The sequence below is a fragment of the Loxodonta africana genome, chromosome 7 (genome assembly GCF_030014295.1).
Source record: "Loxodonta africana isolate mLoxAfr1 chromosome 7, mLoxAfr1.hap2, whole genome shotgun sequence".
Lineage (NCBI taxonomy): Eukaryota > Metazoa > Chordata > Mammalia > Proboscidea > Elephantidae > Loxodonta > Loxodonta africana.
Genome location: NC_087348.1, coordinates 113,521,284 through 113,537,989, shown reverse-complemented (window position 1 = coordinate 113,537,989; position 16,706 = coordinate 113,521,284). Strand labels below are relative to the sequence as shown.

The 16,706-nt window shown below is 42.2% G+C and overlaps 1 protein-coding gene across 1 annotated transcript in view; it reads right to left on the bottom strand.

Moving 5' to 3' along the window:
• Positions 1-5,634: 5,634 nt before the first annotated feature.
• PANX1 (pannexin 1) overlaps positions 5,635-16,706 on the bottom strand; it is a 57,457-nt gene continuing 46,385 nt past the window's right edge. Inside the window, exons 3-5 of the mRNA XM_064288829.1 lie at positions 13,617-13,840; positions 7,974-8,635; positions 5,635-7,426 (exon numbers count right to left, since the gene is read on the bottom strand). Of these exons, the coding sequence (XP_064144899.1) occupies positions 7,347-7,426; positions 7,974-8,635; positions 13,617-13,840 (966 nt within the window). The 3' untranslated portion in view covers positions 5,635-7,346. The remainder of the gene's footprint in view (positions 7,427-7,973; positions 8,636-13,616; positions 13,841-16,706) is intronic.

The following is a 16,706-nucleotide window of genomic DNA, read 5'->3' as shown; positions in this document are numbered from 1 at the left end:
AAGCAAGGTACCACCTCTGCCTTCAAGGGCCTCCATGGCTGGTGAGGAGACAGATAAGGCTGCCATTTCAATACTGCAGTGTGCTAAGCCCCAAAGCAATGTGTAATTATGAGCCTAGTAAACCCAAACCCGTTGCCCTCAAGTTGATTCTGATTCATAGTGACCCTATAGAACAGAGGAGAACTGCCCCATAGGGTTTTCAAGGAGCACCTGGTGGATTCGAACTGCTGACCTTTTGGTTAGCAGCCATAGCTCTTAACCACTACGCCACGAGGGTTTCCATGTAAGAACATGCAAATCAGGACAAGGGGAGATGGGGGGTCACACAAAGGTTCCAGTGGTGACACTGGAGCTGACTTTTGAATAGGAGCCTGACTTTATCAGGTAAAAGCCCTTAAAAAGCGTACTGGGCCCTCTTTGAGGGCACAGGCTCTCCTCACTGGCTTGTAAGTGGTCATAGTGGAGAAGCTCACACGGCAAAGAAGGTGGGTACCTTCTAGGAGCCGAGGGCAACTGCTAGCTAACAGCAAAAGGCCAGACTCTCAGTCATGGAACTGCAAGGAAATTATTCTGCCAGCAACCTGAGGGAGTTTGGAAGCAGATTCTTCCCCAGTCAAGCCTCCAGGTGAGAACACAACCTGGTCCGCACCTTGACTACAGCCTTTGAGATCCTGAGCAGAGGACCTGGCTAAGCTATGCCTGTACTCCTGACCCAAGATAATAAATGCATATAAACTGCTAAATTTGCAGTAATCTGGTAAGGAGCAATAGAAAACTAATACAACATTCAAGGCTCCTGGGGGTGCCACCTGGGGAGTAGTTGAGGAGCAGGAAGAGGTGGTAATAATAGCAGCTAGCATTTACGGAGTACTTACTAAGTGCCAGACACTGTACTAAAATTTCACATGGCTCTGACTTAATCACAATAGTAAATCATGTTAATTGCCCATTGTGCAAAGGAGTCTCCCTCTTGAGAGCGGTGGACAGGCCAACCCATGTTTAGCAGCATACAGTCCCCATTCCTTCCTCCCCAACTCCAGCAAACAATCCCCAATCAGAAAGTATGTGATTTGTGCTTTACAAATTCCAGAATCTGTGGACCCTTAATCAAGGACTTTATTCCTTTAGTTACTGCCAGCTGGATTTTAGCAAGTACCATGGAGCCTGCTGAATTTTATGTTATCAAGCAGAAAGAATGGAGCCTCCAGACATTTCCGGGCTCATCTCCTGTTACATTTTCCATGAGATGACTCTCCAGGAAGGGCATGCAAGCAATATTAAGACACATTTTTCATTACTCAGAGAAGTTTTATTTAAGTGGACACAACGTGTAACACTAAAACACTGTTTTCACCTTTATCTACTACAGACACAGCAGCCTTAGTTTTTAGTTCATCCCTCTTTATATGGGAATGCAGAGTTTCACCAAGTGACTTAACCGGGAAGTAGGAAATGTAATAGTGGTAACCACCAACATGCAGTGCTTTCAAGATTCTTGTGCTTTGTAATGGAACATCTTCCAGCACCATGATTCATTCTCGTTCTTGGATCTTTGTGGAACAGAAACCAAGATGGACTTAATTTTTTATGTCACTCTCCCCTCTGTTGGCAGCATTTTTTACAAAATGACACAACACAAAGAACAAACATATTTTTTCTTTAAAAGTTTTTGAATAAATTCAGTCATTAAAAAGAACTTCAATTCTGCCTAGAGCACCACTTTAATGAACACCATTAAATTGTACTGATGGCACTTTAAAAAAAGCCAACCTGTTAAAGAGGACCTAATGGTCTCAGTATTTCTGTAGGGAACTCTTGTAACCCTGCAGAATTCTACAAGAATCTTCCTCCTCTTGTGGGCAGAGAAAAAACATTCAAGGCATGAGAAACTTGTATAACTTTCTACAAACTTGAAGAATAATTACTGACCACGCTTCATGCTTTAAGTGACAAACTATTTTTACAGGGGAACCCCGAAACACAATACATTTCATTTAAAGCAGGCAGGGCAAACCACTCACGAGTTAACATCTGTTACGTTCCACATATGACACAATATCATCTTTGTCAATCTTTAAAAAGGTTTCACTTGCGAATAGTAAGAAAAATGCCAATGACTGGCCAAAAGGAACTATGAACCTCACCGCCCTCAGACGAAACCTCGATTACATCAGCATCCCTTTTCAAGAGGATGTAAAACTACCAAAACCAGAGCCTTCGAAACTTGAACATCCCTAATCATTACCAGTCAAAACTGAACTTGTATTAAACTCGGAAAGCAGTCACGATTTACTCCATAATGAAAAGCGAAAGCCTATCACTACTTTTATGTGGAAACCTATTAATTTACAGAAATATTCCTCTCTCTACCGAGCAGCTGAATATGCCTCCCCTCCCCTGCCAAGAACCATGTCTTTTAAAATTGAACCACAGTTGCCAACAAAATATGACTTATCCTAACGGTTTGCTAATTCATTCATTCAACAAATATTTACGGAGTGACTATTACATGCCAGTCTCCCTTTCGGGAGCTTGAGATAAAGCAGTGGATAAAAAATGTCCATCCTTTTAGATCTTCTATTTATCCCAGACTGGCAATAAGAAGGAGTCTCTGGGTGGTGCAAAGGGGTTAATGCGCTTGGCTGCTAATGGAAAGGGAGGTTCAAGTCCATTCAGAGGTGCCTTGGAAGAAAGGCCTCGTGATCTACTTCTGAAAAATGAGCCACTGGAAAAACCCAGTGGAGCACAGTTCTACTCTGACATACATGGGGTAGCCATGCATTGCAGTGGATCCGAGGGCAACTGGTTTGGGCAGTAAGTCAAATAAACCAAGAAATGAATCCATTTAAAAAGGTGTAAAACAATTCTCCTTTAAGAGCTGAACTAATCCTCATGTGTGCAAGGACCACAGTGGCTCGGTCCCAAGTAGGAGAGGATGCTCAGTGAATGGGTAGTTTCCACAAATGAGACATAAACAAACCAACAACACCCACCATGCACTTTTAAGTTTCTAGCTTTCTCATAGAACAAAGTAGGAGGAAACATTTTACAAATGTAAATGCCCACCCACCCACATTTCAGACAATGACTCGTGGCCAGAGAGAGGATAGGAGTCAATGTAGGTTGCCTGATCATCCAAGGACCACTGCTGCCCACTCATGTTGACCTTGTTCCATCTGACTCTGAAGAATGAAGGTCGTTATACAAAAGGTACAGTTCGTTCAAAAGTATGCGAACTTGACTTCATATGCACACTTACAGCTGAGTCTCACTGTTGGAAGGGGTAGCTTTTCACAGAGGCAATGGGGGCCCCCTTTCTTTGAAGGTGGCATAGCCTTCTGCCAGTAGAGCACAGCTTCTCCACCAGGATGTAGCGGCTGTTAACAACCTCTGATGGTGCATTTAGAATGTTGTATCTGAGGAGTGAGTGGGTTCATCATTGCTTTGAAAGGAGTCTCAAGGGAGTTTGTGACCTCCGCAAAGGTTAAGAACCTCTACATTAGAGGGTCTCCGCTCCTGCCCTAGTAAATTAAACGTGCGGCTGGAGTACTGCTTTCAGAGGATCTGTCTGATTTCCAGCTGTAACGCTTGTTATGAGTCTGGTTTAGCCTTGCTAGGGAGACATGAGCTGGAAACAAATCCTGAGGTGGTCCTTCGGGATCTGTTTGTCCCTTTTTATAAGGCAGTGAATGACTCCTTTCCCTCAGGAAACTGGCTCCTCAAAAGGAGTCCCTTCGAGCCAGCAACTCACAGTGGGTGGAAAAGTTAACTTTCCTAATAAGACTCTTTTTTCTTCAAACTGCACTGTATGGTCAGGCATCCCTGTCAGCATTTTAGAGCCACAACTGTTGCTCATCGGCAACTTCACCGTATCCCACTGGCTTGCCCTCCCTACCCTCTGCAAGGTAATGCATAAAGGCAATTGGAGCTCTTGCTGTTCAAAATCAGTGTCTATGCTATTCCTTTGCCCAAGCTTCAATCTGGAGGATTTGTAGCTAAAGAACCTTAGGAAGATCATCTGCCTCTATGAAAAACTGTAACTAGACTCTCAAAACCATCAGCTACAGAAACTATGGGAGAAAGAAAAAACAATATGGCGCCTCCCAGGAGCACAGTGTATTTGCTTGAAGTTCTCTAGCAGGGCTTTTACTTAGCTACTTTTTCACCTCTTAATACCTGCCTCTGTCTCCACAGCCGTTTACTAGATTCTGAACTCCTCAAAGATGAGGAACTGCCACAATCGTAGCTGCAAAGCCAGTGACTAATAGGATGCCTGGAACATCACGAACCTTACTGGAGCTCAGAGGGTGGGAATGGAAAAATGAACTGGGCAGAGGTCAAGGGTACCAATTATACTGACCCTGATAAAAGGATTACACATGACAGCAATTTTTACCACTTCACAATATAAATTAGTCTGTAGAAAAGATGAGGCTTTTTTAAAAAAAAAGATCACACTCTAGAAAAACACATTCCATAAATCTTTTAAATTATAAGATATCAGTGTAGAAAACTGTGATAGAAACTCTCAGATACAGTGATAGAAAAATGTATCGAAATCAATTATTTTTGTTGCTGCCATTTTGAGGTCACATTATAATTCAACAGTAATAAATATATTATAGAGAATAATTTAAAATATTGACTGAATCTTTGATATTTATCATCAGCTTTCCATCTCAGAAATTGTCACAAAAGCAAAAATAAAATCTGCTTTTCTGAATGTTCTGAAAGGCAGACATCAGCATACATATTTTTTGTTCTTTATAAAATGGTAATTGGACTAGGTAAGTAACTATCCCTAAGAGTCAAAAGTAAACTTTGAGGTTCCTGAGGATTACTCACTTCAGCAACGTATTAATTTTTTTAGAATAAAAATGCAAAGTCCATAGAGGTAATTTTAAAGAACTCTATCAACTGTAAACATAGGATATATTTACATGGTCAGAATTGAGAAAGGTTTTTAACATCTTGAGCTGGCCTTCAATGTTTATTTAAAAAAAAAAAAAAGCAAGCTTGGGTTTTATCTTATTCACCCAGCATTTGTAATATTATTCTATAATTCTCCATCAATGCTAAAATGTTCCTCCCAAGAGGCCTCAATTCTGACACTGTATGACTTAAAATGAATTTTAAAAAAGCTGTGTTTACAAACAGACATATGTATACCCATTTCACTGCAGCACTGTTCACAACAGCAAAAAGATAGAAACAACCCAGATGCCCATCAACAGATGAATGGCTAAACAAACTATGGTACATACACACAATGGGGTGCTATGCAATGATAAAGAACAATGATGACTCTATGAAGCATCTCACGACATGGATGAATATGGAGGGCATTATGCTGAATGAAATAAGTCAATCACTACCATAAAAACTCATGAAAAGGTTTACACACAAAAAGAAACCATCTTTGATGGTTACAAAGGAGGGATGGAAAAACAATAAATAGACAATAGATAAGTGGTAACTTTGGTGAAGGGTAAGACCATACACAATACTGGAAGCCAGGACAATTTGTACAAGGCAAGGTCATGGAAGCTCCGTGGACACATTCAAATTCCCTGAAGGACCAAATTACTGAGCTGAGGGCTATGGTGACCATGGTCTCGGGGAATATCTAGCTCAACAGGCATAATATAGTTTATAAAGAAAATATTCTACCTCCTACTTTGGTGAGTAGCATCTGGGGTCTTAAAAGCGTGTGAGAGGCCATCTAAGATATTCCACTGGTTTCACCCCTTCGGGAGCAAGGGCGAATGTAGAAAACTAAAGACACAAGGGAAAGATCAGTTCAAAGGACTAACAGACCACAATTACCACAGCCTCCACCAGACTGAGTTCAATACAACTAGATGGTGCCCAGCTACCACCACTGACTGCTCTGACAGAGATCACAACAGACGGTCCCGGACAGAGCTGGAGAAAAATGTAGAACAAAATTCCAGAGTTACTGGCCTGACAGAGACTGGAGAAACCCCAAGAATATGGCCCCCAGACACCCTTTTAGTTCAGTAACGAAATCACTCCTGAGGTTAACCCTTCAGCCAAAGATTAGACAGGCCCATAAAACAAAACTAGACTAAATGGGCACACCAGCCCAGGGGCAAGACAAGAAGGCAGGAGGGGACAGGAGAGCTGGTAATAGGGAACCCAAGGTGGAGAGGGAGAGTGTTGACATGTCGTGAGGTTGTTAACCAATGTCATAAAGCAAATGTGTACTAACTGTTCAATAAGAAGCTAGTTTGTTCTGTAAACTTTTATCTAAAGAACAATAATAAAAAAAAGTTGTTTTTAAATATAAAATAACCTGTTAAGTTGTTCTGGCTCCAAGCACATCATAGGGTAGATGTCATTTATGTGCTCTGATCATATTAGGTAAAGATGTCCCTCACTTTAAACATCCCCATGTTCTGTTAATGTGTTTAAGTTCTATTTTCAAATGCCTCTGGCAACAGAGGAAAGCGCTGTAGGCACCCCCTTTGAGGGTGACTGATTTAATTGGTTCTGTATGTTTAGATTTCCCCATACAAACATCACAATTGTATGAACTGATATAAAGTTTTCAATCAAATCAGTGCTTGGGCCTGCTGCTCTTCAGAGCACAGCCCAACAAACAGTGGTTAGAGGATTTCAATTAGCCAAGGTTGACATAACAAGAGCCTGAATATGTGTATGAGAACCATGGCATCCGCACTACTCTCAGTTTAGGTCACTGCCAAGAGCATGTTGACCTATGGTCCATTTAGCCAGTGAATGTTTTTCTCATCCAACAGTAATTAAGAGTACATGGGAGTTTCATATTTAATTATATTCTGATATGTTATTATTTCATAAAATAAAACAAAAAACCTTCCAACGTCCTTGCCTTCTAGCAGCTCTGGGTTGCGTTGCCACCATCTGTACAGAAAGGTGTTTCTCCACAACTTCCAAAGGGCTATTACTCTTTTGACTATTCATTCCTTCCACTTTCCCATTTGACGAGGATATACATATATCTATATATATTTTTATATAGATAGATAAATATATATATCTCTCTATATATAGATATATATATCTATATTTTTTTTTTATATATATACATACACACACACACTTGCTGTGGTTTACTTATCTATGACTTGCTTCTTGTAGGAAGTTGATGAACTATTCTTCACAACATTCTTTTGACCATCATTTTCATCAGGGACTCAATAAGACATGCCCAATGTCTCTAAGAAGAACCATTTATTGCAAACCACCATGGACGTTGACAGAGGTGCTTCAGCCAAAATGAATCCCATATTGAATCCCCTATCAGAGAAGTCACAGGTCTGAAGTTCAAGGGAAGAAAAAAATCAGCAAGAAGAATCCATAAGTCTCTGCCGGACATTCACCTCTCCATTATTTGCATTAGTTTCACTGGGTACCTTCAAATCTGCCAAAATTGAAAACAAATTATGACAAAAGTGTACATCTGCACATAGCAGGAACTATCAGCACTTATCAAATATTCTGAGATAAATCTATATTATATTCTTTGCTTTACCACGTTTTATTTGGTGAAACTTCAAAACAGTGAAATTAATTCAAGGCAACAGTTAAATTGATAAACTTTCAGTTAGTTTTGAAAGAGACAGACAAGGGGATCAGTGGTACAGAGAGAAAAGCCAGTAAGATAAGACAAAAGTAAGTGAGGGGGCAACATGCAGGAGTGCTTGAGCAAGAGGCACAGAGGAGACAGAAAGTCAGTGAGAAGGAAGCAAGAACAATCAGAAAAAGCACAGACACTTTCCTTCTTTGGAAATATGGGACACCTTCAACTCTTTTCCCCTCTCCCAATATGGAGAGACTTCATCTGAGACCACTCTACCAAAACGGTTTAACAACAGCAGGCAGAGTAAAGATTCTCAATCATTCCTAAAATGTGGCTGTAACGGCACTCATTGGGCTCCCTCAGCCTCCGCCTGGAGGGCTAACCCTACCTTGGAGCTCTGCCATCTGGCTTTTCTGCTCCCCTTCCATCGCGCTGGCAGCAGGCTTGGGAGTTTTGCCATCAGCAACGTCCATCTTGATCATGCCAAGGTTAGGCAGAAGTAGCATTGGGTCAACTCCCTGACCACTGTTTTTGATATTTTCCAGTATCTGCAGACACTTGTATGACTTCAGTTCACTTATGTTCTCTTCTAGGAAAAGGTTATAGAGGCTCAAGTCGTTGTACCCTTCAGACTTGAAATGCAGAACATCAAACGTGGGCAGGATCTCATATACTTTGAGAACATCCGTCTTCTGTCGGAATGGAACAAACAGTGTGTAGATGATGACAGGAGCCAGCAGAGCATAAACCGCCAGGTTAATGAAGCTGAGCAGCTGGAAGATGCCCACCGCGATGAGTTTGCACTGAAACCGATCGGGAACAGTGCTGTCGTTCTTTAGGATCCCTGACTTGATGCTGCAGACAAACTCGTCTGAAAGTGAGGACAGGCTACAGTAATAGCCCAGGTAGACACATGCTAACAGTATAATTGTGAGTGTTAGCACCCTGCAGCCGAGGTACTTGACTATTAAATAATTAGAGTTTTTCTTTGTCTTCAAATACTGCTCCACAATGGGGTACTTGAAGTGGCTTTCAGGTATCTCCCACAAACTAAAAAGGAAACAAATAAAAATAATTCAAACCCTCACCAAGCCCATCACATATGAAAACCAAAAACACATTCAACCATATAATATTAAAAATCTCAAAGGCTTCCCTTCCACTTCATTAGAGTACTAGAGAGTAAGAGCAGGTTTTAAAAAAGAAGAAACAAAAACAGAAAGAACAATAATAAACCACTTTTCCCCTTAATATTTTAGAGAGTCTAGTTAATTAAAGGAAACCCTGGTGGTGTAGTGGTTAACAGCTATGGCTGCTAACCAAAAGGCTGGCAGTTCAAATCCACCAGGTGCTCCCTGGAAACCGTACGGAGCAGTTCTATTCTGTCCCATAGGGTCTCGATCAGTCAGAATCAACTCAACAGCAATGGGTTTGGTTTTCTGGGTTTAGTTAATTAAATCACAACCCATCTGTCAGTCTGTTGTATCGTGGTGGCTTGTGTGTTGCTATGATGCCAGAAGAGATGCCACCAGTATTTCAAATACCAGCTGGGTCACTCAAGGTGGACAGGTTTCAGCAGAGCTTCCAGACTAAGACAGACCAGGAACAAAGTCCTGCAAGCTACTTCTGAAAATTAGCCATTGAAAGAAAACCTTATGGATCATCAGATCATCATTGAACTTGCTTGCTTTGGAAACGTCACCAGGAGGGATCAATCACTAGGGAGGACAACATGTTTGGTGAAGTAGAAGGTCAATGAGGGCGTGGGTGAGACAGACTGGCACAACAGCCACAACAATGGACTCAAACATGCTGGGGACTGGGAGGATGATGCAGGACCAGATGACATTTCGTTGTTTTATATAAAGTCACCATGAGCCAGGGTCGACTCAATCGCAACTAACAAGAACAGTTACTTAAATGAGCCAATATATGTAAATTCTTAGAACAGTGTCTGGGACTCGGTAAATGCTGTTTGTTAAATACATTTGATAGCTCCTATTCTGCAGCTTTCTTTTAAATAACAATTTTCTATTAAATTGTGCAGAATAAGAAAGTGAAAAATTTCTGGACTCAACTAGAACACACACATGCCTCCTCCAGGTGAGGGGTGGGAGGCAGACAGCTCAGCGGGTATGCACACAGGGTCTGAGAACAGGCAGATATGGTTTAGGTCTTAGCTTGTTCACTTTTTCTTTTTTTAAATTTTATGGTGTTTTAGGTGGAAGTTTACAGCGCAAATTAGTCTTTCATTCAAAAATTTATACACAAATTATTTTGTGACACCAGTTGCAATCCCTACAATGTGTCAGCATTCTCCCCGTTTCCCTTTCCACTCTAGGTTCTCCATGTCCATTTGTCCAGTTTTTCTGTCCCTTCCTGCCTTCTCGTCTTTGCTTTTGGGCAGGTGTTGCCCATTTGGTCTCATACACCTGATTGAACTAAGAAGCACATTTCTCACATGTGCTGTTTGTTTTATAGTCCCGTCTCATCTTTGGGTGAAAGGTGGACTTCAGGAGTGGCTTCAGTTCTGAGTTGGTAGGATGTCCAGGGGCCATGGTCTTGGGGGTTCCTCCAGTCTCTGTCAGACCAGTTTGGTCTTTTTTGTGAATTTGAGTTTTGTTCTGAATTCTTCTCCCACTCTGTCGGAGACCCTCTATTGTAATTCCTGTCAAGAGTGGTTGGTGATGGTAGTCAGGCACCATCTAATTCTGGGCTCAGGATGATGAAGGCTGTGGTTCATGCGGTCCACTGGACTAAATGTGTCCTTGATTTTCCTCATTCTTCTTTGCTCAAAATGTGATTGGACCAAGAGATGTATCTTAGATGGCCACTCACAAGCTTTTAAGATCCCAGGCACTACTCACCAAAGTAGGTGCAGAACATCTTTATGAACTATATTATGCCAACTGACCTAGAAGTCCCCTGAAACCATGGTCCCCAGCCCTCAGCCCCAGTAACTCGGTCCTTCAAGGTGTTTGGATGTATCTAGGAAGCTTCTATGACTTTGCCTTGGTTAAGCTGTATTGATTTCCCCTATATTGTGTGTTGTCTTTGCCTTCACCAAAGTTAACACCTGCCTAATATCTGGTTAGTGATTTCCCCTCCCCACCCCTCTCCTCCCTCATAACTATCAAAGATTGTTTTTTTCTGTGTGTAAACCTTTTCTTGGGTTTTTATTATCGTGGTCTTGTAAAATATTTGTCCTTTTGTGTTTGATTTATTTGACTCAGCATTAATGCCCTCCAGATTCATCCCTATTATGGGATGTTTCACGGATTCATCATCATACTTTATTGTTGTGTAGTATTATGCCAATTACCCCAGAAGTCCCCTGAGACCATGTTTCTCAGCTGTCATGGATTGAACTGTATCCCCAAAAAACATGTGTCAATTTGGTTAGGCCATGATTTTCAGTATTATGTGGTTACCCTCCATTTTGTGATTATAATTTTATGTTAAAGAGGATTAGGGTGAGATTGTAACACCCTTACTAAAGTCACATTCCTGATCCGATGTAAAGGGAGTTTCCTGGGAGTGTGGCCTGCACCACCTTTTATGTTACAAGAGATAAAAGGGAAGGGAAGTGAGCAGCAGAGAGGTGGGAACTCATACCACCAAGAAAGCAGTGCCAGGAGTAGAATGTGTCCTTTGGACCTGGGGTTCCTGCACAGAGAAGCTCCTAGTCCAGGGGAAGATTGATGAGAAGGACCTTCCTCCAGAGCCGACAGAGAGAGAAAGCCTTCTCCTGGAGCTGACACCCTGAATTTGGATTTCTAGCCTACTAAATTGTGAAAAAATAAATTCCTCTTTGTTAAAGCCATCCACTTGTGACATAGAAACCTTGGTGGCATAGTGGTTAAGTGCTACTACGGCTGGTACCCAAAAGGATGGCAGTTCAAATCAACCAGGCGCTCCTTGGAATCTCTATGGGGCAGTTCTACCCTGTCCTATAGGGTTCCTATGAGTCAGAATTGACTCAACGACAACGGGTTTACTTGTGGTATTTCTGTTATAGTAGCACTAGACAACTAAGACACCAGCCCTCCGCCCCAGTAATTCAGTCCCTCAAGTGGATGCTCTTTCACTTTTAGCTATAGGGCTTTGGCATATTTCTAACTTCTCTATGCTTCAGTGCTTTTATCTGGAAAAACCCAACCATTCATGATGGAAAAACAGGGGGGTATAATAAAGGCTTGATAATGTTGTTCTGAAGATTAAATGAGCTAATGTACGTAAAGTACTGGCCACAGGGTCTGGGACATAGTTAGGTGTTCAAAAAAAAAAAGAGAGCTACTGAGTAGTGTCTGGGGTCTTAAAAGCTTGTGAGTGGCCATCTAAGATACTCCACTGGTTCCGCCCTGGCTGGAGCAAGGGAAAATGAAGAAAACCAAAGACATAAGGAAAGGATTTGTCCAAAGGACCAATTGACCACAATTACCACAGCCTCCACCAGACTGAGTCCAGACCAACTAGATGGTGCCCAGCTACCACCACTGGCTGCTCTGACAGGGATCACAGTATAGGGTCTTGGGCAGACCTGGAGAAACATGCAGAACCAGTTTTAATTCATGAAAAAGAAAAGACCAGACTTCCTGGTCTGACAGAGACTGGAGAAACTCCAAGAGTATGGCCCTCAGATACCGTTTTAGCTCAGTACTGAAGTCACTCCTGAGGTCCACCCGAAGGCCAAAGATTAGACAGGCCCATAAAACAAAACAAGACTAAAGAGGCACACCAGCCAAGGGGCAAGGATGAGGAGGCAGGAGGGGACAGGAAAACTGGTAATGGGGAATCCAAGGTCAAGAAGGGGAGAATGTTGATATGTTGTGGGGTTGGCAACCAATGTCACAAAACATGTGTATTAACTGTTTAACGAGAAACTAATTTGCTCTGTAAACCTTCATCTAAAGTATGATAAAAAAAAGATAGCCATCAATATTACTATTACTACTGTCAACAGTTAAGTGTGTGAAAAAGGTAAGGCACTGCCTACTTGTTCCCCATTTCTGTTACACCTTTCTCTTAAGCTCAGTTGCCTTATAACACTCTGTGCTGCTCTTTTTTTTTTGGTGAAAATATACACAACAAAACATACACCATTTCAACAATTTCTACATGTACAATTCAGTGACACTGGTTACATTCTTTGATTGTGCCACCTTTTCTGATAGCTTTTCCCAAACTATTTTACCACCACTAACACAAACTCACTGCCCGCCTAAGCTCCTCATTTATCTTTTCGAGTTGCTATTGTCAATTTGATCACATATAGACAATTCTTTAAAAGAGTGTAATGCTTAATGCAGACTTCTTTTCCAATTACGCTAAACTATTATTTGGTTCAAAGATGACTTCAGGGGATAGTCTCGGTTCAAGGTTTAAAGATTTCCTCAGGGTAATAGTTTTCGGAGTCATCTAGCCCCAGTGGCTCCAGAAAGGCTGGATTCTACAAGAATTTTCAACTATGTTCCACATTTCCTCCCCTTTGACCAGGATTCATCTATACAATCCTTGATCGAGTTGTTTCGTAATGGTAGCTGGCACCATCCAGTTCTTCTGGTTTCATGGCAAAGGAGGCAGCTGTTGGTGGAGGCAACTGGACACATATTCCATTTCCTCCACCAATTCCTCATCCTCCTACTTCCTCTGATGCTCCCAGTGAATGCAGACCTTAGATGACCTCTCACAACTCTTCAAGACCCTAGCACTCTGTGCTTCTTCTTTAAGGAGACGATCAAAGCAAGCAAGCTATATGCAGTACCTTAACCTGCTAACCCTGGTAGAACTTCTAAAAGCTGAGAGAGTGATGTTGCATTGAATGAGAACTCTTGATGAAATGACAGGGGCTGGAACAGGCAGGTGGGGGTGAGATTTGGGGACAGCCTTCCTGGCTCCCACAGACTGTCACTAGGTAGATGACATTCCCCACCATCTATGGCAATGGGAGGCCCAGGTCAAGCTGGGCAGGAGAAGGGCTAAGGACTTGTTCTACAAAGCCTGATAAAATACCTGCTGGGGGGTACGTTACCTTTGCCCTGCATTCTCATTAACGGCTGTACTTGGGCAGGTATTTTCTCTCTTGTCGAGGTCACAGACACTCTTTGCAGCTTTAATTGCACGGTTGTAAACTTTGTCAAGTTCTTCCATGATAAACTTCAGATCTGAGCAAAGATGAGGTGCAGCCGTGAAACGCCAGAACAAGGAGGGCAGGTACAAGAGGATCGCAAGCAGTAACAGGATGTAGGGAAAAAACTGAAAAAGAAGAGCAAATCATGGGACTAACAGAGATGTCCCCTTACAACACACACACAAGTAACCAAACTTAAATGCTGCTCTCATTTTTTCTCAGAGACACATGTGCATGACCACGTTTCTTGTGGAGAGTAGGCTCATTACCTAATAACGCCTTCTTACGGCTAAATTCACCTGCCCAGGTAATACTTGATACCTTTTTGTTTCCTTCAACAATTGTTGATTTGAAGAAACAGGGAACTACATGGTGACATGTGGTGTCTCCTTTCTAATCACAGAAGAAAAAAAAACTTACTCCCATGTTCTTCAGTGTAATCCCCGAGTAAAATCCCAAGGAAGGAACAGGTAAGGGTAACAAGGATCTCCGCTTAAAAAAAAACCCCACTGCTATCAAGTCGATTCCTACTCATAGCAACCCTGTAAGACAGAGAAGAACTGCCCCATAGGGTTTTCAAGGAGCGCCTGGTGGATCTGAACTGCTGACCTCTTGGTTAGCAACCGTGGCATTTAACCACTACGCCGCCAGGGTTTTTTTTTGTTTGTTTGTTTCGGTTTTTTGTTTTTGTTTGAATTGCTGTGCTTTTAAGAGACAACTAAGGGTTATAGCTCCTGTTTTTCTCTTCTCTTTAAAATCTGGGAGAATCCCATAGAAACAAAGAACTTTACCCAAAACTAGGGAAATTTTGGCTTTGGTGAGCCAGGAATTATCCCAGTTAAACAGCTGAAACAAACAGTTAAAATTCACAGAATGCTAGTGTGGGAACAGACCTTAAGGACAGTCTAACACCTCTGTTCTACAGTTGGATAACCTCAAATCCAGAGAAGCTGACCACAATAGGCAACAGAATCTCGAAGTAAGCATTGGATCTGCACAAAACACACCAGAGGGGATGTGGAAGTTACGGAACAACCTGGTAACCACCGTCTGCTGGGTGGTCAGGACATGTTCAGCCTCAAGAGAAGATTTAGGAAGACCATGCACTGCAGTCAGAGGAGACTTGAGGCCAGGCTCCACCACCACCAGTTGAGTGGCCTTGAGATTCTCTGACCCAAAGACCCTCTGGCTGTCAGTTCCCCTAACTATGAAATGGTAATGTAATACAAGGGTAAGTCAAAACGTATTGCTACGAAATCACAGACACCTTTATCAAACAAAAATATCAAAACGTGAAGCTATTGTTTCTTGACACATCTTCCATCTAGGCTATAAACTTCTGAAAGCGGTGTTTCCATCTCTCTAATCCTTCCCCAAATAATTCTGCACTCTTCGATTTACACTATGCCAAAATGGTAGTTTTGGAATCCTCGAGGGACCCAAATCATGTTCCTTTTAAATGCTGAGTTTCGGGAACAAAGAGAAGTCTGAAGGGGCAAGATCAGGGCTGTAGGATGGATGGGGTAAGGTTTCCCAACACAATTCTCACAGGACTGCTCTTGCTACCCTTGAAGACTGTGCAGGTGCTTTCTCATGATGGAAAAATTCCTCGGCTCTACTTTCCTGACCTGTTTCTCACCAATGCAGTTTTCAATTTTCTGAAAACTTCTCCATAATAAGCCCCTGTGATCATCCTGTGTCCTCTGAGAAAATCTATCAAAATTATCCACTTAGAATCCCAAAAAACAGTCGCTATAACCTTCTGAGTGGTCTTTCCTCCCTTGGCTCATCTTTGAGGATTTCCCCACCCTCCTTAAAATGTTTGATCCATTTAAAAACTGTTGTTTTATGTGGGGCAGCATTTCCATAAACTTGTAGCAAAGCTTCAATCATTTGGGAAGATGTCCAGTTGAGTTTTGTTAAAAATTTATTATTAGCCCTAACCTCAAAATCACTTTTTTCCATGGCACAAAAAGTATTGTTTTCTTTTGAAGGCACCCTACTGAGACTAAGACAAGTGCATTACTGAGAGAACTTGTCTGCAGCCATTCACTGATCAGAGACAGGTTAAAACACGTTCTGTTTGCAATGAACCTGTGTATGTGTGAACTGGAACCCTAGTAGCAATACATTTTGACTTACCCTCATACAGGTGTTATGGAGATTAAAATCAATAATATATGAAAAAATGCCTGGAATATAATATATACTAAAAAATACCAGCTAAAACTAGCAAAAGGGCTACCTAGATGGTCATGTTATTATCTTCAGTTGTCATCGCAATGACCCTGGCAAGGCCTATGTTCATGGCTCCATTGTGCAAATGAGAAAGCAGCAGCCTAGAGTGATTTCTGGGCCCCAGATCACAAAGATGGTAAGTGACAGAATCAGAATTTGAACCCTGACCTCTTTGACCCCAGAGCTATGCCTTTTCCACTAAAATCCGTTGCTACCAAGTCGACTCCAACTCATAGCTACCCTGTAGGACAGAGCAGAACTGTCCCATGGGGCTTCCAGGGCTGTTACCTTTATGGAAGCAGACTGACACATCTTTCTCCCACAGAGCAGCTGGTGGGTTTGAACTACCGACCTTTCAGTTAGCAGCCAAGGGCTTAACCACTACGCCAGCAGGGCTCCTTTTCTTTCCCACAAGACCCTGCAAAGTGCTTTACTTCCCTGCAACACTTTTCCCTACCTTAGGATTGGTCTACCCTCACAGACCCTCAGAATTTTAACTAAAAGAGGACACAATGTCCTCAGACTTGACACAAAACCAACCCCCGCTCCAAACATCTCTGGGAGTGGGCAGGGGGCCCAACACCGTTGCCCTCACTGTAATTTCAGACGTTCAGAAAAGTTGTAAAGATAGCACCGAGCATTCCCACATGGAAACCCCGGCGGCATAGTGGTTAAGTGCTATAGCTGCTAACCAAGAGGTCGGCAGTTCCAATCCACCAGGTGCTCCTTGGAAACTCCATGGGGCAGTTCTAC